The sequence below is a fragment of the Palaemon carinicauda genome, chromosome 21 (assembly GCF_036898095.1).
Source record: "Palaemon carinicauda isolate YSFRI2023 chromosome 21, ASM3689809v2, whole genome shotgun sequence".
Classification (NCBI taxonomy): Eukaryota; Metazoa; Arthropoda; class Malacostraca; order Decapoda; family Palaemonidae; genus Palaemon; species Palaemon carinicauda.
The window spans coordinates 30,756,598-30,781,630 of NC_090745.1; the positions used below are offsets into that span (position 1 = coordinate 30,756,598).

At 44.8% G+C, this 25,033-nt stretch overlaps 1 protein-coding gene across 2 annotated transcripts in view; it reads left to right on the top strand.

Annotated features, from left to right (window-relative positions):
* The window catches only part of LOC137615253 (uncharacterized), a 138,235-nt gene extending 115,285 nt beyond the window's left edge, over positions 1-22,950 (top strand). The window contains exon 6 of one of the 2 annotated variants that reach the window (XM_068344974.1): positions 21,680-22,949. In XM_068344974.1, coding sequence (XP_068201075.1) covers positions 21,680-21,928 — 249 coding nt within the window. In that variant the 3' untranslated portion in view covers positions 21,929-22,949. Of the gene's footprint in view, positions 1-21,679 lie in introns of both variants that reach the window. The other variant, XM_068344975.1, reaches the window with a different exon arrangement.
* Positions 22,951-25,033: the final 2,083 nt, after the last annotated feature.

Below are 25,033 nucleotides of genomic sequence, written 5' to 3' on the forward strand. Positions count from 1 at the left end.
CGAGAAATGTTTGAGCATGTAACTTCCTACCTACATTGATAATTATATGAAGACTTTTGAAAACTTTTTTTTTTTTTCAAATGTTCATTAAGACGATTTAGCCAAGACAAAACTCATGACAATTTTGCGGCACCCTTAAGCGCTGTCTATGGCACCCCAGGGTGCCACGGCACCCAGTTTGAGAATCACTGATTTATGCCTTTCCCCATTCTTTATAATGAGAAGGGTGCCCAACAGTACAATATCATCTGTAAACCTATCAATGACCCTCATTGTTTTGCTATTGCATCATGCGAATGGTTCCCGGACCACCTTCAGCTCCTGACGAAAGTCCCGACAGAACTCCCTCCATGACACGATCTACTCAGACAACTACACGTAAACATCTTTCGCAAAGCCATGGAATCCCTACAACTTCATGCCTGGAGGCTATCTAGCATCTCCTCTCTCAGAGAGGCTTTTCACAAAAGAGGATGTCTGGATATCTTCGGAAGCCCTATGCAGCCGTCTACCAGGCCAAGTGGACTGTCCTCTGTTGTTGGTATCATGGAAGGGATATCTCTCCCCTCAATGACTCTATTCCATCACTAGAAGAATTCCTCGTATTCCTTTGAGAGGAAAACTTTTCTCGGTGTCGGCAGTGAAAGGCTACCACTCGGCCTTGACCCTCGCTTTTAGATCGAAAGGATTGGAGTTGTCTCTCCTCGTACGGGTCATCAATCTTACCTTCCCTCAGTCAGAAGTTCGACCACCTCCATGGAATACAGTTTGCGTTCTTCAATCCCTGAAGGGCACTTCATACGAACCTTCAGATCTTCACCGGACTTTGAAGACGGTTTTCCTACTCGCTTTGGCTACGGCCAAGATAGTAAGCAAACTCCATGGTCTTTCGTACAATGTTTCCCATTCAAGGGGATGGGGAGGAGGTAATGCTCAGCTTCATCCCTGAGTTTATCGCCCAGACTCATAATCCGGGAGGAGCGTATCCTTTTCGGATTGTGAGTTTTCATAATGTAACCTATGATTCAGATCAACTGTTATTGTGTCCAGCGAGAAGTTTGTGGTACTATCTCAAATGAACAGCAGCAGCTTCCCCCGAGTGTCAGTGCTCTCTGTCAGCTCGCTGAAGGTTAATAGAAGGATCACAAAGAACACCATCTCTGCTTGGATTCACAAGGTCATAGACTGCGCATTGAATCCCGATCCTTCTCCGTAGACAAGACGACCCAGAGCTCACAATGTAAGGGGCATAGGCAGGTCCCTATGGCTCAGGAAGAACTACTCTGTAGCGCAGGTCTTAAAAGCGGGTATGTGGAATCGTCAGACGACCTTCACCGCCCACCACCTGCAAGACGTGACCCACAGGAACATGGAGACGTTCCCCATTTTTCCTGTGGTGGCTGCACACCAAGTGGTTGGAATACCCCAGCTCCTTGATAGACAAGTATCAGATGGTTGAGGGCTGAGGTTACCTTGGATTAGTCGGGGATGAATGTTTAAGAAAGACTGGCATTTTCTTTCTTTCTTCCCCTCGCTTGGGGAACAGAACCTACGGCCCTCTGCAAGCTAGCCTCCTCCGTCTGCAGGTAAAACCATTTCCCTTGTGCAACCTGGTATAGAAATAATACTTTCTGTGTCTTTATATCCCCTGGTGTGGTGGGATTAGGTAAAGGCTATGAGTGATTCCAAGATTCCTACGCTTTTATTATTATTTCTGGGCTTGAACCTGTGCCGGCCAGTGAATAAGCTCCTATTAGCACTTATTCTTAGGTAATTTACTGCTAAATATACCAGAGAAAAAATGTAAAGGAGTGCTAGGTTAACTAGCTCGCTCACCTATTGGTGTCGGTATAAAATTGGGCGTATAATCCAGAGGTCCCGCACTATTTAGATTCATCCACGACAAAGACCCCAATAGAGGAGAGCCGTTCAACCTCCCTCGGCACCACCAACTCTGCATCCGCTCAGAACCCAACTCCTTTTTAGCACGCCTGTGTTGTAACCTGCTTTTTTTGTGCTCTCGTATTTTGCCTTATTTTCCACTGGATTATAGCTTCTTCATCGGTTTCCCAGGAGACACCGTCTAAGTTAAGTACCAAGCTATGTTTTGCTGTGTTTTGAGCAATCTAGATCGTTTAATATTTAAATTATAGGAGTTTATTCTCTTCGATCATCTCGGTCTTGCTCGATTCCGCTTACAGTTGGTACTCCTGTTTTGAGAGCTTTTAGTTTCACTCGCGGTGTTACTAAGTGTATTATTTTTATTATTAGTTAAAAGTTTTTTTATATGTTATTGTGGATATTCATTATTTAGCGTTTAGAACCCTTGTGGTTCATATTTAGGGCCGATATCAAGTTACGTATCGTAGATGGCTTGCCGACCTTCGTTACTAGGCGGCAATTTTATTATATAAGCCATCAGGTGTTGTCCGTTGGGATTTATTTATTATGTTGCATGCCTTGCCCTAAATTTTTTATGTGTATATTTATATAATTTTCAACGCTATTACTATTATAATGAATATTTGTGCTTATTACTCCGTATGATCTGTCTGGTAGTGTTTGGGGATCGTCAGTTGGTAGCCCTGCTGCTCCGTTTCACGTGATCCTCCCCCAAGCTCCCCCTCTCGCTAGGTTGGTGGCTAGGCTTCTCTCCCCCCTCCCCTAGGGGACCGTTGCCTTCCCTCCTTTTAGAGGGGGTAGTTCAGTGTTTATGGACTTTGTCCTCCGGGTGTCCCGGCGGTTTCGTCTCTGTCTAGACGGGTTGGCCACCGGTCAACAGAGTAGGATCCCGGTGCACCCTATTTTATATTCACCTATCACACTTTTATTATGTTATACGAAACCCTCCGGGTTCGGTTGGCGGTTCTTATCTACAGTTCCGCCCCCCTATTAATTTATAACAGTTCCTATGATTATATATGATTATATATGACAGATCACTATCCCGGAGTTCCTATATGTATTGGTTTATGGATATACTTTTATTTCCCGGCCCGGGGCTTAACCTCGCTCCGGGAAATCAGACACCATGTGTCTTAATTCTTTGTTGCATCCTTTTTTATGATCCCGGCTCGACCGGAATGGATAGCTATACTCTAGTCTTAAGTTAGACTTATGTTTAGGCCCGGGTCCTCCGGACCCGCCCCTACTTAAGAGTATTACAGTTAAGCTCTAGTCTTAAGTTAGACTCATGTTTAGTCCCGGGTCCTCCGGACCCGCCCCTACTTAAGAGAATTACAGTTTCTCATATACTATTCTTTTTATAGATGGTGCATTGTCAGACGACGGCTTGTGCGGCTGTTCTTCATCAGCCTTGTGGCCACACCGTATGTAGGTCTCACGCCCTCTGCGGAGTTCAGCTGGAGGACATCGTGGTCTGGCACCCTGATAACTGTATGGTCTGTTTTGACCTCATCACCACCCTCGGATCTGATTCGGTGAGTCCCGTTGGCTATGTTGCCTTTCTAATTATTTTACCTTTTTTGGTATACATACACTATTTAGTAAGATTTCTATGGTCTTGAAGGACCGCCGGGAATCTTCCTTTTTGTAATTCCCACTATTATTTCAGGCATCCCCGGAGCAGAAGACTGCGGCTCGGGCCACCCTGAAAGTGTGGGTTGGGGGATTTGCCCGAAATGTAAAATCTAAACAGCCTTACGTCCTATCTGAAGACTACTGTGCCATGATATACCCTAATGCCAAGTCTTCAGCCGCTGTGGCTAGGCATGTTGCGGCACCCATCATTGCCGACATTGATGCCACCATAGTGGGATTCATCGACCAGGAACAAGATCCGTTGGATGCCCCCGGAGATCTGGAAGACAATGTGGCTTCCATGAACTTGGACGTTGAGCCTATGTTGTTGGATGATCCGGATGCAGGTAGGGTGGTAAGTGAGGCAGGTGTTACCGGCGCTGAGATTCCTATCCTCAGCCCCGCTCTTTCTTCTTCATCTGATCTCTCTTCTTTCCATGGTTTTTCTGGGGACCGTGATTCGTCTCATCGATCACACCCGCTTCCCCCCAAAGATAAGTCTACATCGAGAACTTTGCCAAAAGCTCGTAAGCCCCACAAGGCTTCCCATAGTTCCAAGTCTAATACAAACCCGTCATCTAAGGCTTCCGGCTCCTCCTCTAAGTCTCACGACCCGGGAGTACAACCCGCCACTTCTGCTCCTAACCCGGGCCTTTCCGAATCAGCCATGCTTCGTATCGTGTCGGAGATGCAATCTAAGATTGTGTCGGAAATGCATGCCAAGATGGACACGATGTTCTCTAACATTGGTCAGAGACTTGGGGCATTAGAGCAAGGTGCTCCGGAGCGAGTTCAAAGCTCTCTCATCCCGGATGCCTCTAAACTTCCGCCGTTTACCAAGAATAACCCTTGGCGCATGGCTCTTCATTCCCCATTCTCAGATGGGATGTTAACATTGGATGGTCTTGGTACTCGTCCTCTAGAGGATTTTGAATTCTTTCCTCCTGGTCTCGCATTTCCATTTCATGGTTATGCCAGGCTTACCGAGGAAGCTCTGGTTCGGCTGGATAAGGTCCCCAAAGATACTGTCATTTTCCCAAAAGAACAAGCCCAATCTGTTTGGGCTAGGTTCCTGAATGATATTGGTTGCACCAATACCATGTTGACGCCTTATAAGAGTTCTTTCACAATGTTCTTAATGGACAAGAACACCGTGACTCCATGCGTCAATAAGGTTGCAGAGCTTGCCTTCCAATATGCTCTGGAGGAGAAGCCCTTGCCTCCCATCCGAGAGGTGGATCCGATCTCCCTCCTTCTTCCTTCAGGTAATGAGTGTTGGGACAATGTCCATACCACTTTTACTTCTGGCAAGTTAACAGCGGACTGTGCTTCAGTTATGTTTAGTGAACGGCTTCCCCGTCTCCCGGAATCTCTTATTAAACAGGAGTATGATTCCCGCCTACGTGTTGGGCGAACTTTGAACTTGGCCACGTCTACGGAGTCGATAGCCTTAACTTATGATACTGAGAGTATCTTTAAGTCTCTCAATAAGGCTACGTTGCAGTCGTTATATTTCGATCTATATGACTTTGCTATTGCTAAACGTAGGTGCCGCAAACACGTCTTGGCTGAGGCGATTATTAGGCACGAGCCTAATAAACTTATCCAGTCCTCTTGCTGGGGTTCAAATCTTTTCCCTGAGGATCTTGTGGAGGAAGTCTTGGCAGAGGCTACTAGGGTTAATCAGAGCCTTAAAGCCCGTTGGGGTTTGACTCCTAAGCGGAAGTATGATCCCGCAAATTACCAAGCCCGGGGTAGGAAGAAGCTCCGCCCGTATACCTCCACCCAGTTCCGGCAACAGCAGAGTAGTTCGTCTGTTTTCCGTCAGCCTCTTCCTCCATCTCCTGCTGCTCCTGCACAGCCTTCCACCTCTCAGGCTCCTTCATCGGACGACTATGTCACCGTTCTGCTTCCTAAGAGCCAGCTTCCCGGTGCCTCCACCACCTCTCCAGCCTTTAACCAGTCTTATGAGGCTCAAGGCTCTTCCCAGAGTTATAATAGAGGTAGAGGCTACCACCGTGGTTCAAACCAGAACAGAGGTAGAGGTAGATTCTTTCGCAAGGGAAAGGACTTCCGAGGCGGACGTGGAGGCAACTCCTCAAACCAATACTGAGGTGCAGCGGGTAGGGGGGAGGCTTTATGCCTTCCGCAACAAATGGAGGTTCAGTCCCTGGGCTTTCAGTATCATCTCCAAGGGACTAGGGTGGAGTTGGATTCAAGGACCTCCACCTCCGAACAGATTTCATCAACATTCCACTCCGGACCTAGTCGAATTTGTCCAGGACCTGTTACAAAAGAACGCCATACAAGAAACGAAACACCTGAAGTTTCAGGGTCGGCTGTTCAGTGTCCCGAAGAAGAATTCGGACAAGAGAAGAGTGATTCTAGACCTATCCCTTCTCAACTTGTCCATTCAATGCGACAAGTTTCGAATGCTTACCGCCTCGCAGGTGCGGACCTTACTTCCCCGTGGGGCCGTCACCACCTCTATCGATCTTACAGACGCCTATTATCACGTCCCGATAGCGAGACACTTCCGTCCGTATCTAGGCTTCCGCCTAGGGGACAAAAGTTACTCCTTCAAGGTGATGCCTTTCGGGCTCAACATCGCCCCAAGGATCTTCACAAAGTTAGCAGAAGTTGCTGTTCAGGAACTCAGAAATCAAGGGATTCAAGTAGTAGCCTATCTGGACGACTGGCTCATTTGGTCAGACACCTCCCAAAATTGCCTAAAAGCCACTCACAGAGTCATCTAATACCTTCAATCTCTAGGCTTCCAGATCAACTTCAAGAAGTCCCGTCTTCTTCCGAAATCAAAGTTCCAATGGCTCGGCCTGCAATGGGATCTTATATCTCATACTCTGTGTCTTCCCAAACCCAAGAGGTTAGAGATTGCAAGGAACACCAAACGCTTTCTAAAAGACAAAGTAAGTTCCAGACGTCTCCAAGAGAGGATCCTAGGGTCCCTTCAATTTGCTTCAGTGACGGATCTACTTCTGAAGGCAAAATTGAAAGATATCAATCGTGTCTGGCGTTCGAGGGCGAACCGGAAGCTCCGGGACAGGAAAGTCCGCCTTCCTCCCATTCTCCGGGAAAGACTGCTACCTTGGACAAGGGCCAACAATCTGTCAAAGTCAGTTCCCCTTCGATTTCCGCCTCCGAAGTTAATCATTCACACGGACGCATCCCTATCAGGTTGGGGAGGCTATTCTCAGCTCAGGAAAGTTCAAGGTCTTTGGTCTCCCTTATTCCGCCAATTTCACATCAATGTGCTGGAGGCCATCGCAGTTCTTCTAACCCTGAAACGTCTCGCTCCACCCAGGAGACAACACCTTCGTCTGGTTCTCGACAGCGAAGTGGTGGTCCGCTGCCTCAACAGAGGCGGATCAAAATCAGGGCCTCTGAACCATGTTCTAGTAGCCATATTCTCCCTAGCAGCCTCGAACCGTTGGCATCTTTCAGCTGTCCACCTGGCGGGAGTCCGGAACGTAGTGGCAGACGCCTTGTCCCGGACCTCCCCTCTAGAATCGGAATGGTCACTCGATCTAAAGTCATTCCGGTGGATTCTCTCTCGGGTTCCAGGTCTCCAAGTGGACCTCTTCGCCACGGAGTCCAACCACAAATTGAGAGTATATGTGGCTCCCAATCTAGACCCTCAGGCTTACGCCACAGACGCTATGTCACAGAATTGGGACATCTGGGAAAGGATTTATCTCTTTCCCCCGGTGAATCTTTTACTGAAAGTCCTAGACAAACTGAGATCCTTCAAGGGACGAGTAGCCTTGGTCGCACCCAACTGGCCCAAGAGCAATTGGTACCCTCTCCTGCGAGAGTTGAGACTACATCCTCACCCGATACCCAATCCGGTTCTGTCTCAGATAGTACAAACACGCGTTGTGTACGCTTTCTCAAACATTCAGAGCGCCCTAACTTTATGGACTTCATGAAGTTTGCGGCCATGCATGGTGCCAATATCGATCCTCAAAACACCCTGTTCCTAGAATCAGATAAACAGGATTCCACCATCCGCCAATATGATTCTGCGGTTAAAAAGTTGGCTAAATTTTTGATAGACTCAGATGTACACTGTATGAACTTGAACCTTACAGTCACTTTCTTTAGAACTTTATTAGAATCAGGTCTGGCAGCCAATACTATCACCACTATTAAATCTGCCTTGAAAAAGATCTTCCTAGTGGGTTTTAACATAGACTTAACCGACTCTTTGTTAGCTTCAATTCCGAAAGCCTGTGCCAGACTGAAACCGGTTACTCGTCCTACCCCGGTTACCTGGTTCCTTAATGATGTACTCAAATTGGCTTCTGATACCATTAACAATTCTTGTGATTACATTCCCCTTCTCAGGAAAACACTTTTCCTGGTGAGTTTGGCTTCCGGGGCAAGAATTTCTGAACTGGCAGCTTTGTCAAGAGACCCGGGTCATATTGAGTTCCTTCCTTCGGGAGAGGTCCTTCTTTCACCTAACAAATTCTTTTTAGCTAAGAACGAAGACCCTCAGAACAGATGGTCCTCCTGGAATATTGTTCCCCTCACGCAAGATCCGTCTCTGTGCCCTGTTACTACTCTTAGGTCTTATTTATCCCGGACCTCCTCTAACTCCTCGGGGCCTCTATTCGTTAGAGAACAAGGCGGTACCATTACCATTAAAGGGATCAGGCAACAAATTTTGTATTTTATTAAACAAGCTAACCCTGACTCTTTTCCTCTTGCACATGATATCAGAGCGGTTGCTACTTCGGTGAACTTTTTTCACCACATGAATTTTACGGACCTGTCCAGGTATACAGGGTGGAAATCACCGTCAGTGTTCAAGAAACACTACCTTAAACATTTGGAAGCCCTTAAATTTCCTACAGTAGCTGCAGGGAGTGTAGTTACCCCCAGGTAACTCTCATATTAATTCTTTGTCATTTTATCTCCCCCTTACCTGCCTCACTTATACCCTATTTGTATTCGTTGGTTTTGCACCTGATTACTATTACTATATTTGTAAATTTTTGACCTCTGAGTATCTGTATATATCATCACTCACGGCATTTTTATACCTTACCTTTTTTGACAATTGTTCTACCAAGTGGATTTATGTTCTTTTTAAGATACCCTTATAGCTGTTTTTGGCACTCATCTCTGATTAAAGCAACTTGTATTTCCCTTATGTTTATGTTTTTTCCTTTATTTTGCAAGTTTGGTGACATTTCTCTTGTTTATATTCACTGGCCGGCACAGGTTCAAGCCCAGAAAAGGGATTTTGACGTAGGAAAAATCTATTTCTGGGCGAGGGACCTGTGCCGCCCAGTGAACCCTCCCAGCTCCTCTCCCTTGGAGTCCCCAAACTTTGGGTGCTAAGGAGTTGGGTTCTGAGCGGATGCAGAGTTGGTGGTGCCGAGGGAGGTTGAACGGCTCTCCTCTATTGGGGTCTTTGTCGTGGATGAATCTAAATAGTGCGGGACCTCTGGATTATACGCCCAATTTTATACCGACACCAATAGGTGAGCGAGCTAGTTAACCTAGCACTCCTTTACATTTTTTCTCTGGTATATTTAGCAGTAAATTACCTAAGAATAAGTGCTAATAGGAGCTTATTCACTGGGCGGCACAGGTCCCTCGCCCAGAAATAGATTTTTCCTACGTCAAAATCCCTTTATTATTATTATTATTATTATTATTATTATTATTATTATTATTACTACTAGCTAAGCTACAACTGTAGTTGGAAAAGCAAGATCCTATAAACCTAAGGGCTCCACCAGGGAAAAATAGCCCAGTGAGGAAAGGAAATAAGGATTTAAATAAACAATATGAGAAATACAGTAATAGAATAAAATATTTTAAAATCAGTAACAACATCAAAACAGATATTTCATGTATAAACTATGAAAACACTTTTGAAATTCTACCGAATAAGAAGATCATTCCACAACTTGGTCACAGCTGGAATAAAACTTCTAGAGTACTGTGTAGTATTGAGCCTCATAGTGGAGAAGGCCTGACTTAGAATTAACTGCAAACCTAGTACAGTATTACGAACAGTATGGAACTTTCCTGGTAGATCTAAATGTAAAGGATGATCACAATTATGAAAAATCCTATGCAACATGCATAATAAACTAATTGAACGACGGTGTCAGAGATTACTATCTAGATCAGGAATAAGAAATTTAATAGACCATAAGTTCCTGTCCAATAAAATAAGATGAGAATCAGCAGCTAAAGACCAGACAGGAGAACAATACTTGAAAGAAGGTAGGATGAAAGAATTAAAACACTTCTTCAGAATAAATTGATCACCGAAAATCTTGAATGACTTTCTCAATAAGCAAATTTTTTGTGCAATTGAAGAAGATATAGACCTGATGTGTTTCTCAAAAGTAAATTTGCTGTCGAGAATCACACCTAAAATTTAAAGAAGTCATAGAGAGTTCTGAGAATTCTTACCTAGATGAGTCATAGTGCTAGTATCATATTCACACAGATTGCTCATGGCCACTATACTGTTCTGTGCGCATACAATTAGTGAGGTATTAAGGTTTCTCCCTCATACGTGCGAAGCACGTACTGGAAAAACCCGAGGTCAAAAACCAGCCAGTTGGTTTTGACTTCCACCCCCTTAAAGGGTGAGTCATCCCTAATAAAGTGCGAGAGTTTGTTTTTAGGGTCGGAACAAGTGACATTAAAAAATAATTTGTATTTTTCCTAACTACCAACCTTGAGCTCTTTCTACGCATTTGGCCCGCCATTACCTATACCCCTGTAAGTCCTGCTTGCAATCAAAGGTGATGAGACAACACAGGTGTATGTGTGAGTGGGGTAGCTGGCTATCCCCCCAGCTAGCTAGTGGTGGGTTAGTTACACCTTGCTAAAAGTGTTATGGCTAGTTTTTCACCTTCACCAAAAATATATCCCTAATAAAGAGGACAAGTTGTTCCATCTCTCCATGCAAACCCCAATATTTATAAGGATATTACTTTTGGCGTAGCTGAAAGGCAAACCAGAAGACTTAGCGAGGGATAACTACCCCAACCGCTAGTTAGCGGGAGCGGTAGGACGTAGCCGGCTACCCTGCTCACTCACACATCTGGGCTGAGCACCCCCTTTGCTTTTGGCTTGGGTGAGTGCGGACATTGCTGCTCACTCCATTGACTTGCCATTTGACTTGATATTTTGAAATAAAATTTGGGAAATTTTCTGTGATTCTTTTTCTTTTGCAGTATGTGTGGTCTTCTTGTGGGCCTCATGCGCACTTGTCCTGGACCTAAATACCGCTCTTGCGATTCCTTTGTCTTCCGTAGTGATGGACCTGCACCACCTGTGTCCGTCCTGTAGAGGTCAGCAGTGTGATCGTGACAACACTTGTCCTGAATGCCGGGAGTGGTCTGCCTCCCAGTGGAAGAGGTTTGGGGGTAGGCGCAAAAAGAAGTCCAAGAGAGATTCTTTGCGTTCAGGGTCTTCCTTGAAGTCGAAGTCTCGGAATTCTTCTTTGACCATGCGATATCTTCGCGAAGCTCCGTCTCGATCGGTCTTTCTTGGGGAACTGCCAAGTACTGTAGTAGCTCAGACCGTTTAACCACAGGTCAACCTCGCGGATCAAGGAACAGTATTTTTTCCCGTGGAGAAGCAGTTCTGCCCCTTCTCCCAGGGAGTGCCTCTTCTTTTTCTGACTTTATTCAGGTTTGGCTGGTCCCCTGTCAAAGGAGGCATAGCTGAAACTCCTTTAATGGGGTGCCGAGAGGAGGTGAACACCAGCTTCCTCGGAAGTGGATCCTTCTCCATAGAGAGCTGCTCCTGACGACCTCACGAGTTGCTGACGATTTCTCTGCTTTGCTGTCCTGCTGATGCTGAAGTTGGCACTCCCCCCCTTGCTATGCCGACTCTTCCATCGGGGGTGGAGCAACATATGAGGTAAGTCCTGCCTTTGGGCGGTCATCTCTCTCGCTCACGAGTGAGAACCCCTAGAGATCCTGTGTTCCTGAGACCTTCCATAGACCAATGTGCCGCCTCTGACTCCGTCAGATTAGGTTCTCTGTCCAGAGGAGCCTCTTAGACGTTCCCCTTCTGGCATTTGTCAGTTCCCCTTCTGGCGTTTGTCAGCCTTTGGAGTTTTCAACTCCTTGCCACCCTGGATGTTCTACCACCCTGCAGTAAGGAGACATCTGTTCAGTCCTGTCAAGGACTGACACGCTAAGCCTTTGGGGTCTCGTCACGCAGTAGCTGTTCATCATTCATCAGCTACGCGTGACTCGCCAACTGTTTGTTACTCATCAGCTGCGAGTGAACCACCAGCTACTCGTCACTCGTCATGGAAAGACCCTCACTCTTTACAAGACAACCATCAGTCTTGCCAACATAAGATGCACGAGACCAATGAGTCTCGCCAGGAGCTCACAGGTCACCTCCTCCTCAGCACTCCCCAGCCAGGTATTCACTATTGTGGCATTTGCCACCATGCCGCTCGCTGGCTCCTCGTCTTTCGCCCTTGCATAGGTCTTCTAGACTAACTGCTCCACAGATTCCCTTGCAGGCTCGCAAGTGCCTGTCACCAAGGGATCATCACTTGCCAGGAGATTAGATCGCCTCGTGTGAGCATCGCGGTGATGATTCCCAAAGTAAGGTGCATCGGACATAGGACGGACGACTGAAGGAAACAGTGAAGCAGCTTACCGCCCCAAAGGATCAATGCTTGGCGAAGGCCCCAGTGGTCAGACTGGTGTCAGACTTACCAGGTAAGAAAGCTAAAACTTTATTTCAGGCTCCCAGACCAAAGGCATATGGCCTTCTGAAGTATCCTCTGTTCAGTACTGCATGTGGGAGGGAACCCGCCTCAATTGATGCACTGGTTAACGCAGTGTGACAGGCAGTCACTGGGGTTCTCCCCCGCTAGCAGTCAACGACCAGAACACAGGATTCCCCTGACAACATTGAACTTCCCCAGTTTCTCTCCTCCGTCTGACCCCAGAAAGAGTTCAGAAGGATCAGTCTTATCATGACCCTCTTCACAGGAGATGGTCTTCACCCTGCTTAAGAGAAAATGGGGAGAGTTGATTTCAGGTACCTTTGAGATTCCTCCACAGGTACCTGTGGCATGGGAAGGACCGGCTGGGAAAAGGAAAAGGATTAGGCCATCTTCCCCTCAGGAGGATAGGGAGATAATTCTCTTTGACGGACTCATTCCGCCTCTCTCCCATAAAGGTTTTCTCCAGAGCTGCGTCCTCCATCTCAGCCAGACATCATTCCTCCCTTCAGAGAGGACCAATGTCTCCTCAGGAAAGAATCAGCTGCAAGGCCATCTCATTTAAAGGAATACCTTTCCCCTCACAGGGAACCGAAGGACTTAAAAACCATGCCTAAGTCCTCGGTAAGAGCTCCCACACCTCAGCTAGAGAAGGCGAGAGGAGTGTCTTCTCCCAGGACGTCTGCAAGAGTCTCCCTATCGAGGGCCTATCCTGACAACTTCAACCCACCCTCGGCTCCTGGGTGAGAGCTCGGTGGTAGATGAACTTTTTAAGTTCGAAGACGACTACTTGCTGAGAGCCGTTAGCCCCACCCTGACGGAGGCAGAGCAGAAGGAGTTGGAGCATGCCATGCCTTCTGGCAGGTTTTAGCTTGCATGAGAGCCATCAATGGCTTGTAAAATCCAGCAGGCCATCAGGATGGCAAGAACACACTCCTAGATCCTGTATATGGCAATCAAAGACCCCTGAGGGCCAGTGCAGCTTTGCCCTGGTCAAAAGGGTGGAAGAGTGCCAGGAAGAAGGCAGTCTCGCAAACTATCGGCTCCTCCAGCTCCCTCCGAGCAGGCTCCTCCTACCGCCATTCGTGCAGCAGAGGAGGTACTACGAGGTTACCAACGAGCCTGTTCTGGCCCTGCCTCTAGACCACTCTATAGAGGCACTAGCCAGGGGAGTCCCCTTCAAGAGACAGTCGGGTCTCGTGTCCTCTTTCTCGGCTTCAGAGATCATTAACCAAGAGAAGGTCGCAAAGTATGCCATGGAGACTACTTTAGTGGGTGGACCTCTGGTTAGGTTTGGTTTGCCACCTGATCAAGACTGAGAACTGGTCACGGCAGTCCACCAGGAGGTCGATGGAGACCTTTCTATTGTCCGGCACCAGGTCAATTGAGTTCTTCTCCCACCAAGTGGTAAACCTGTAGGTGAACACCATCCTCAAACATTGGGACTCAATAATAGAAAGGTTTCATCGGCAAATCCCACAAGCCGAGGTGTCCTGGCTGAGAAACTCTACTTTTGATGGAAGTTCGTTGTTTGAGCTGGAAGACGTCGAGCGGGTGGCAGAGAGATGGAAGAAGTCTAACCAGGACTTCTTCCTCCAGAGGGCCCTGACATCGAGGCCATACCAAGCTCCGCCACAAAAGAAACAACCTCCACCGAAACCACAGACGAGTAGGGCTACGGATCCCACATTGCAGAAGTTGTCTAAGAAACCCTTTCACGACAAAGATCGTTAAAGGTCAAAGTCCTTCCATGAAGGGAAGGGAAATAGGGAAGGCGCCCGAGGCTGCTCCCGTTAGGATGGGCAATCCTCCCACCTGCCCACCTTTGGGGAAAGTCCTGCCAAGGTGGCTGCAACTCGGGGCCGAGACCTGGATGGTCACAGTGATTCGTTCAGGGTATCGCGTCCCATTTACTCAATATCTCCCTCCATTGACTCGGGATCCAGTTCCATCAAACTCCTACACAAAGGGATCCGCGAAGGAGTTGATCCTTCAGGCCAAACTCCAGACCATGTTTGAGAAGGGTGCTCTCTAAGAGGTCCTATATGGATTCCCAGGCTTCTTCAATCGACTTTTTCTTGTGAAAAGGGCGTCTAGAGGCTGGAGACCTGCATTCGACCTCTCTACCTTAAATAAGTTTGTCATGCAAACCTCGTTCAAGATAGAAACAGCAGACACGGTCAGGCAACCGGTAAGACCACAGGACTTCATGTGCACACTAGGTCTCAAGGAAGCATACATCCAGATCCCAATCCATCCATCTTCAAGGAAGTATCTAAGGATCATATTCGACAACAAACAATACCAGTTCACGGTGCTGTGCTTTAGTCTTTCCACAGCACCTCATGTTTTTACGAGATTATTTGCCCTATTATAATCTTGGGCTTACAGAATTGGCATCCGTCTCCTCAGATATCTGGACAACTGGTTAATTCTAGCAAACTCAGTGGCTATCCTTCTTCAGCACCGAGACGGACTTCTAGAGTTTTGCCAAGATCTGGAAATCATGGTAAATCTCAAGAGGTCAAAACTGCTCCCCTCTCAAAGACTAGTATACTTAGGCATGATTATATACACCATTCAGTGCAAAGCTTTCCCACGAGACGAAAGAGTACAAAAGCTGAGGAAGGTAGCCAGGCCATTTCTCAGGTGAGAGAGCTCCCAGCCCAGCGCTGGTTGTGTCTCATAGGTCACCTATCATCCCTAACACGTCGAGTTCCCAACGGTCACCTCAGGATAAGTTCTCTCCAGTGACAGCTCAAGTACCAGTGGAATCAGGCAAGGGATTTTTTGGGCATCCTGATCCAGATAGGTTCAGAGGAACAGACAGACCTCAGATAGTGGGTGACAGACGAGAACCTCTATAAAGGGGTTGACTTTCGTGTCTCCCCCCCCCCCCCCAAACTGATGCACTATTCAGATGCATCAAATGAAGGGTGGGGGCCCCATATGCTGCTCCACACCACATCCTGGCTATGGTCCAAATCATAAAGGTATTAGCATATAAATATCCTAGAGATGAGGGCAGAATTTCTAGTGCTCCAACAGTTCCAGCAGTTCCTAGGTGGGCATTCAGTAGTGTTGATGAGCGACAAGATATCGGAAGTGGCTTATATGAACAAACAAGGCGGTACCTTCTCGCATCCCCTGTGCCATCTAGCAGTAGAGATTCTCGGATGGACAGAAGACAACTCGGTGTCCCTGTCGGCTCACTTTATTCCTGGAAAGAGGAATGTACTTCCATACAACCTGAGCAGAGCGATTCAGATAGTGGGTTCCAAGTGGTCTATGAATCATCTAGTAGCCAATAAAGTCCTGATTTTGTGGGGCTCTCCAACTGTGAACCTGTTCCTAGCGGCCCTGAACTTCAGGCTCCCGCTTTACTGTTCCCAATCCCAGATCCCCAGCCTCTCTGGCAAGATACATTCTAGCAACGGAGGGACAACATCGATCTATACGCTTTTCCCCCGTTTTGTCTGATGAGAGTGATTGATTTAAAGTTTTCAGACATCGTGACATCTAAGGTCATTGACGCCGATTGTCTGATAAGAAGAATCCTCAACAAGATCAGAATAAGCAAAACCTATCAATGACGCCGATAGTTCCGACATCTCGCAGAGTGGTTCCTTGACCTTCTGCAGCTCTTGACGGAATTCCCGAGAGAATTCCCTCCACGTCACGATCTACTCAAACAGCCACATGCGAACATCTTCCACAAGACTGTAGCTTCGCATCGGCTTCACTCTTGAAGACTGTCCAACACCTCCTCACTCAGAGGATTTTTCCAACAAGTTGCGAAAAGGATGACTGAGCACCTCAAGACGATCTTTGGTGTCAGTCTACCGGGCTAAGTTGACTGTCTTCTCTGGTTGGTGTCGTGGAAAGAGTATCTTTCCCCTCGATGCCACTATTCCAGCAATAGCAGAGTTTCTTGTATACCTTCGGAAAGAAATGCTCCTTTTGGTTTTGGCAGTGAAAGGCTACCGCTCAGCGTTGAGTCTGGCCTTTAAGGGGAAAGAAGTCGATATTTCCTCCTCGTTGGTACTTTTCTCTCCTCATACAAAGTTATGAGATTACCTGCCCCCTGTCAGAAGTTAGACCTCCTCTTTGGAACATGGTTCGCGTCCTTCAGTCTCTGAAGGATGCTCCCTACGAACCATTAAGCCAGGCTACAGATCGCCACTGAAGATGGTGTTCCTATTGCTTTGGCTTCAACCAAAGGAGTTATTGAACTGCATGGTGTTTCTCAAGACGTTACCCATTCAAGGGGAAGGGGGAAGGTAATACTTAACTTCATCCCTGAATTTATTGCCAAGACTCAAAAAGCGGAAGTATCGTAGCCTAGATTCTGGGCCTTTAGATTGGGGGTCTTTGTTCAGTAACCAAAGACCCAGACCAATTGGTACCTTGCCCAGGAAGGAATCTGAGGTGTTACCTCAAGAGAACAGCAGCAGCTCGCCCCCGTGTGCTGGCACTCTTTGTCAGCACAGGGAAGGTCAAAAGGAGGGTTATGAAAAACACCATCTCTGAATGGATCCCCAATGTCATTAACCTGGCAATCAATCCCGACTCTCCTCCACCATGGCGACCCAGAGCTCATGAAGTCAGGGACTTTGCAACGTCCCCGCGGTTCAAAAATAACTACTGTACTGTAACGCAGGTTCTGCAAGCGGGCTTGTGGAAGCGTCGGATGATCTTCACCGTCCACTACGTGCAAGTCGTGACCCACAGGAGCATGGAAACATTTTCCATTGGTCCTGTGGTGGCTGCACAACAAGTAGTCTAAACACCTCAGGCTTCTTGATGGATAAGTAGCAGAGTGTTAAAGGCTAAGGTTACCCGGGATTAGTCTGGGGTGAATGAGTAAGTGCAGTATGACTGGCTTCCTTTCTTCCATCCACCTTCCCCTCTCTTGGGGAACAGCACCAGGGTCCTCAGCACAGCTGACTTCACCTGTTCGCAGCGGCTGTGAACTTAAGGCTCCCGCTTTACTGTTCCCAATCCCAGATCCCAGCCTCTCTGGCAAGATGCATTTCAACAACGGAGGGACAACATCGATCTATACTCTTGTCGGATGAGAAGAGTCCTCAACAAGATCAGAATAAGTGAAAACCCATCAATGATGATGATAGCTCCGGTTGGTGTTGTGGAAGGGGTATCTTTACCCTCAATGCCACTATTCCAGCAATAGCAGAGTTTCTTGTATACCTTCGGGAAGAAATGCTCCTTTTAGTTTTGGCAGTGAAAGCCTACCGCTCAGCTTTGAGTCTGGCCTTTAAGGTGAAAGAAGTCGATATTTCCTCCTCGTTGGAACTTTTCTCTCCTCATACAAAGTTATGAGATTACCTGCCCCCCGTCAGAAGTTAGACCTCCTCCTTGGAACATGGGTTGCGTCCTTCAGTCTCTGAAGGATGCTCCCTACGAACCATTAAGCCAGGCTACAGATCGCCACCTGACTCTGAAGACGGTGTTCCTATTGCTTAGCTTCGGCCAAAGGAGTTAGTGAACTGCATAGTCTTTCTTACGACGTTGCCCATTTAAGGGGATGGGGGGAGGTAATTCTCAACTTCATCCCTGAGTTTATTACTAAGACTCAAAATGCGGAAGTATCGGAGCCTAGATTCTGGGCCTTTTAGATTGGGAGTCTTTGTTCAGTAACCAAAGACCCAGACCCAGGAAGGAGTATGAACCATTTCCCTTGTGTAACTTGATATAGAAATAATACTTGTTGCGTTCCAAATACCTATAGCGAGGGGGAATTGGGTAATGTCTAAGGTACTCTCAAAGATTCCTATGACTCAGAGAACTCACCCCTTGACAGTCACATTGCTAGTATCACAAGCACACAGCTTGCTTAAGCTGCTAATAGTGCGTAGCACATTGTTTTTTAGCGAGGTGTTAGGATTCCATTGAATTACGACCTATATCGTAAGGAGAGAATCCCAGGTCAATGTCAAGAGCCTGTTGGTACGGACTTCCACTCACCTAAGAGGTAAGTCATCCGTATAAATAGCGAGGGTTTGTATAGAGTGATGGAACAAATGACAAATTTATAAGTAATTTGTATTTTTCCTAACGATACAAACCTGGAGCTATTTATACAGATGGCCTGCTAGCACCTGTCCCCTAGAAAGTCCTGTCTGCATGTAAAGTGGGTGCTCAGCCCAGGTGTATGAGCAGGGTAGCCGGCTACCCCCCCACTCCTCCCACTAACTAGCGGTTGGGATAGTTACTCCTGGCTAAAAGTTTTATGGTTCGTCTTTCGGCTACGCTGAAAGTAATATCCAGGTTTGTGTCATTAGGAAAAATACAAATTACTTCCAAATGTGTCATGTTTATATCGTTAGGAAAAATGCAAATTATTTTTAAGTTTGTCATGTTTACTAAAGATTCCAGCAAATTTTCAGCACTACTGTAGGTTCCAAACCACTTGCAGTATTTTAATAATTTACCATTAGAATCTCTGTGAGATCAACATCATTTGCTAATAATACAGTACACAATTTTACTTCTCCATAAATGATATAGACGACAATACTGAAACTCTAAACCTAATTCTTGGGTGTGAATGGGAATGGGTGACAGTCAAACAACTAAAATTAGATTAAAATAGAACTGAGTTTATGGTGGCTGGAAAGAAAAACGGCGTAAGAAACTTGGGTGACATTCAAATAAACATAAATAACAACTCTGCCCCGATATCTAATAAGGTTCGTAATCTAGGCATATCTCTTACCTATAACCCTAGTTGGAGAAGCAGGATTCTATAAGCCGAGGGGCCTCAACAGGAAAAATAGCTCAGTGAGGAAAGAAGACAAGGAAAAATTAAACATTTTAAGAACAGCAACAACATTTGAAATAAAAATTTCAATATAAATTGTAAAAACTTTAACAAAACAAGAGGAAGAGAAATTAGATACAATAGTGTGCCCAAGTGTACCCTCAAGCAAGAGGACTCTAAGCCAAGACAGTGGAAGACCATGGTACAGAGGCTATGGTACTACCCAAGACTAGAGAACAATGGTTTGATTTTGGAGTGTGCTTCTCCTAGAAGAGCTGCTTACCTTAGCTAAAGAGTCTCTTCTACCCTTACCAAGAGGAAAGTAGCCACTGAACAATTACAGTGCAGTAGTTAATCCCTTGGGTTAAGAATAAATGTTTGGTAATCTCAGTGTTGTCAGGTGTATGAGGAGAGAGGAGAATCTAAAGAATATGCCAGACTATTCGGTGTATGTGTAAGCAAAGGGAAAGTGAACCGTAACTAGAGAGAAGGATCCAATGTAGTACTGTCTGGCCAGTCAAAGGACCCCATAAATCTCTAGTGGTAGTATCTCAACGGGTGGCTGGTGCCCTGGGAAACCTACTACCTACCAAAACTTGTCTTTCAATACCCAAATAAATAATGTATTGAAAATTGCGGGTTATCGTCTGAGAAACATTGCTTTTATAAAGAAGGACCTGGATGAACATTCTGTAAAGAAACTTGTGATAAACTGTTTATTACCATTATTGACTACTGTGACACTATATACTACAATTTACCAAAAGTGCGACTTAAGAATTTACAAAGTATTATAAACAGAGAAGCAAGACTAATAAGAGGTATCCCACCCCAAGAAAGGAGCACTCTTATACTAATTAATTTACACTGGCAGGATATTAAAGCAAGAATTGACTTTAAAATATGTACAATAACCCATCAAGTTATCAGAACGTGATGTCCAAAATATCTAAAAGAATTGCTACATATTTTGCAGCTAACAAATCCTGTTTACATGAGCATAGGTACATATGGTTTCAAATTATTGGAACCTACATGTATGTCTACTGTAGGCTCTAGAACCTTTGAATATGCAGCCCTGAGACTATACATTAAGCTCCCACTAGACATTTGAAAGACTGAAGATACTAAGGCATTCAAAAAGAAACTGAAAACTTTCCTGTTCTCTAAGTGCTTCGATAGTGTTGATTTAATAATAAACGAGCAATATGCACTGTGAAATGTTGAATGCTTTTGAAAGAACATGATAAAATGACTGTGAAGGTCCTGTAAAGTGTAGGATTCCCCTGCTGTATAATACCAGAAAAGCAGCCCGTAAAGTAAAAGTAAGTACGTTAAAAGTAGTTCAAGACAAATGTATCGTACATAAAAAAAAAATTGAACAGAAGGTTGTAGTATCAGCACATTATACAATTATTCTATGTAAAGTTCTTTATATGCTTAATTCAATGGAAATGATCATACCACAATGTTGGTCTTTAGTAGATACCTAGATAGAACTTTTAAAAGCCAGGTTATTTATCTCAAAGCACTACAAAATCCTCTTGTCTTTTCAATAAAGATTTCAAAGGACCTGCTCAAATTTATATGAATATTATACACTGATCTTTCATATAATTTATTTTATCATAGTATACACTGATCTTTCATATGATATATTTCAATATCATACACTGATCTTCCATATAATTTATTTTGTTATTATACACTGATATTTCATATAGACAAGTTTAGATTTCAACTTGATAATTATGGAAAAAGTCTCTCACACTTTCCTCTGTATGATAATATATCTTACATCAAATTGCTTTGCCGTATTCAGCCAAGTACAGTATTACACATAACAGTATTCATTCCTCTTCTGAAAAAAAAAATAGTTGCTTAAGTTAGATTGGCTATTGGGGTAACTCAGAGTGTCTATCGAAGTAACTGTAAATGAACAATTTATTAAATGAAATAGATAAAATTTCAAGGCTTTTATAGAACAGTATACGTACAGTTTTCTTTCAATTCTTCTTGCCATGCCATATTACACTGATATCTATATTATAATGATACACATCTTAGCAAAGTCGTAGTGCATAAAGAGAAATGCCCTGATGTTTCCATCAATTTTAACCTGAACCCATAAGATTCAAGATAAATATCTATTCATAGTGTATATAAAAGAAAGGGATTTTTTCTATAAAATTATTCATTCTTCAGAATAACAGAAATTGGTCCCATTTACACTTGATATAGGTTATAATATAAAACAAAAAATATAAAATAAGGAGATGGTGATAACCGAAAAATGCTATTGAAGACTATTGTAAGATCTTGATGTTATACCTTTTGCTTTTCATACTTGAAACCACTTTCTGAAAATGGAAAAATCTTCTCATATCACATTTGGATGGAAATACTTGTTTAAGATAAATAAGAAAAATGACTGCCTTGTGTAGGAACTTGGAAAATTGTATTTAGGCTACTTAGGGAATTATATGTCAAAATGGGTTTGTTGTAAAAGAATCTTTAGCTTACTTTACGTTGTAAGTACTATAGTGTATACTGATTATAGTCTCTGTACCCACAGTATTTCTCTAAAGAAATGTACTCCATCTTTACAGGATGTCGAATTGGATGAAACAGCAGTAAACCATGTAGAAAGGGTGTACTGTGGCCACATATATCATTATAAATGCCTAGACACTTACATACGAACTCCACCTTTCCAAGGTGGCAAGAAGTGTCACGCTTGTGGGTTACGGATTTATCATGAGAAGTGGAAACTAACTCCCGAGACAGCTGAGGTCAGGTGGGCTCACAAGCAGGCCAAACAAAGAGAACTCGATGAAGTCACGGATTTCTTGACGTAATGAATCGACGTGTTTATTCTAATAAAAATTCACTAAATTAATTTGTAAATATTGAGGGTTAATTCTCTCAGAGGTAAAGTTTTAGTAACTTTATATTAAAAACTAAGCAGTTTATTAGATATTTTTACCATTTTACAATTTAATATAAAAAGATATTTCACTAAAATGATATTTAGCTGTATCAAAAAGTTTTATTCTAGTAACTGCAGTGATTATCTGGGAGTTTTTACCTATTTTTGTAAAGACTTCATGGACTGATTTTGGTTGAATATTTTCATTCAAAATGTGACAAAGTGGAGCAGTTGTGTTATTTGGGTCATTCAAGTTATGTCTTGTCACACCCTAAGTAACAGTAAGAAACAGAATCAGATCAGTTGCAAAATGTCTTTTGTGCAAATAACAGTGTCATGATATTAGGGTGTTTTAAGCCTTGTGAATGTATGTGTAATATGTTTTTGCATCAGTTTTCAAGAATCTTTTATACTACTGTATCTGTATTGCTGTTTTCTCACAAAAGTACCATTTTTAAATGTTAGTTCAGCTTGTAATTTGTTCCGTGATTTCCACAGTAATTTAGAGTGGTGTTACTAGTTTTTTATCTCTATTTGGTTTATAGGGTTATACAGTACTGTATGTTCTATTTGCAGACATACCAGGATTCCTTGGTAATTATGTAAATTATTCTATTTGAGTATATACTAGGATTCCTTGGTTATTATAGAAAACTTTATTTTGATTTGTTGTAAAATCTATACCAGGTTTATGTAAATAAAAAGTTTATGTTTTTTTGGGGGAGATACCTTAGACAACCCACATGTGGTAAATGTAAAGTTCTACAAGGTATTAAGACAGGTTTAAAGTTGATATCGATGTGTTATGAATATTTTGTACCACATATGCTTGAACTTCCTCTACTAACTTATACCTTGTACATGGTATTTTATGCATAAGGGCTGAATTCAACTTGAAATTTATAGTAAAGTTGAATATATTTTTATTTACCTCATACATTTTCAATGCTGTAATTAACTTTGGAAATATAATGGTTCCTTTCTGAAGTGCTGTTTAACTACATGTTTTTCCTAATGCATTTGTGAAGGGCTTCATTGATACTACAGTATCTGTACAGTCTTCCTGCAATCAAGTAGGAATCAAAAAATAACTTTTTTTTTTTTTTTTTTTTTTTTTTTTTTTTTTTTTTTTTTTTTTTTTTTTTTTTTTTGAAAGGACGAACCATTAGTATTTAGCAAGGGTTAACCACCCATACTGCTATTTAGCGGGGGTGGGGGTGTCGGGAGGGGTAGTCTCACTCACACACCTGTGACTATGCTTCACTTTGCTTTTGGTTCGGACGGAGAACGGTTGTTACCAGTCTTCCTCCTCACCTTTTTGGACTGCCATTATTAATTTGTTTTGCTTTTTCTTTTCAGCGTGTGTGCGTGCCCTTCCTGCCGGCCATGTGTACCTGCCCTGGACCCAAGGGCCGCTCCTGTGGAACATTTATGATCACTGAGGATACAGATCCTCACTGTTTGTGTCTGCTTGCAGGGGGCAGCAGTGTGATGTAGATAATAAATGTAATGAATGTCAGGAGTGGTCTACCTCCCAGTGGGAAAGATTTAGGCGACAGCAGAAGAAGAAGTTTAAAAGGGATTCTTCACCTTCAAAGGTTACTTCAAAGCAGAAGAAACCCAAAGCTTCTTCTGCCCCTCGACCTTCCTCCGAAGCTTCTTGACCGGTTTCCTCTGGGGAACCATCAAGTAGTACCGTAGGCCATTTGACTCTTGGACAACCTCGGTGCTCGAGAGACGGTGTTGCTTCTCTTAGCAAAGCAGCCCCGCCTCGTGAGTCCTTGTCTCTTTCTCCTTTTTTACATGTGTGGCCGTCCCTGGGTTTGCCCAGTTCGCCTTCCAAGGAGGTGATGCTGTGTCTCCTTCAGCGAGGTGTGGAGTGGCAGTGCCCTTCTGTCTTTGAGGTTGATCCTTTGGCCTTTGTGAACTTCTTGGTATCCAAGAATTTATCTGATACCCTGCCGTCTGACTCTGCTCCTGCCTCTTCCTCTGCTCCTTCCTTCGCCGCCGAAGACTGCGCTCCCCCCTCGCCAAACATACTTCAGGGGTGGAGCAAAGTCCTAGGCATGTCTCTCCTGCGAGTGATCAGCTCTCGTTCGCGTTCGCAAGAGAGACCACTCATAGACTCCTCTTTGGAGGCCTGCTGATGGTCAGCCTGCCCATCCAGAGTTTTGTCATCGTGATTGTCGCCCTCTCCAAGCTCGCCCTCCTCTTCGCCTCAGAGATGCTCCTTCGCCTTCAGTGAAGAGACGTCTCTTCGATGTTTCGCCATCCTCTTTGCAGCGTTCCTCTTTGGAGGATTCTCTGCCTTCTGGTTCTCCTGGTTCCCGACCTTCACCCGTCTTGGACTCGCCACGTTCTCGTTGTTTGCCAGTTTTGCGGCATTCAACAGACCACCTCTCCTCGTCTCCTGCTCATCAGCGTACCTCGGTTCATGACTCTCCTGCTGTTCCAAACAGTACCCGGCGGAAGGTGGCTGCCCAGCTCTCAGAAGCCTCTGGTTCCCTTTGTTCGGGCTCCTCCTCGAAACTCCTCCCACCACCTGGTGTCCAGCAGAGGAAATATTACGAGCCCCTCCCGGCTCTTCCTCTTCATCTTTGCAGCGTTCCTCTTTGGAGGATTCTCTGCCTTCTGGTTCTCCTGGTTCCCGACCTTCACCCGTCTTGGACTCGCCACGTTCTCGTTGTTTGCCAGTTTTGCAGCATTCAACAGACCACCTCTCCTCGTCTCCTGCTCATCAGCGTACCTCGGTTCATGACTCTCCTGCTGTTCCAAACAGTACCTGGCGGAAGGTGGCTGCCCAGCTCTCAGAAGCCTCTGGTTCACTTTGTTCGGGCTCCTCCTCGAAACTCCTCCCACCACCTGGTGTCCAGCAGAGGAAATATTACGAGCCCCTCCCTGCTCTTCCTCTTCATCTTTGCAGCATTCCTCTTTGGAGGATTCTCTGCCTTCTGGTTCTCCTGGTTCCCGACCTTCACCCGTCTTGGACTCGCCACGTCCTCGTTGTTTGCCAGTTTTGCGGCATTCAACAGAC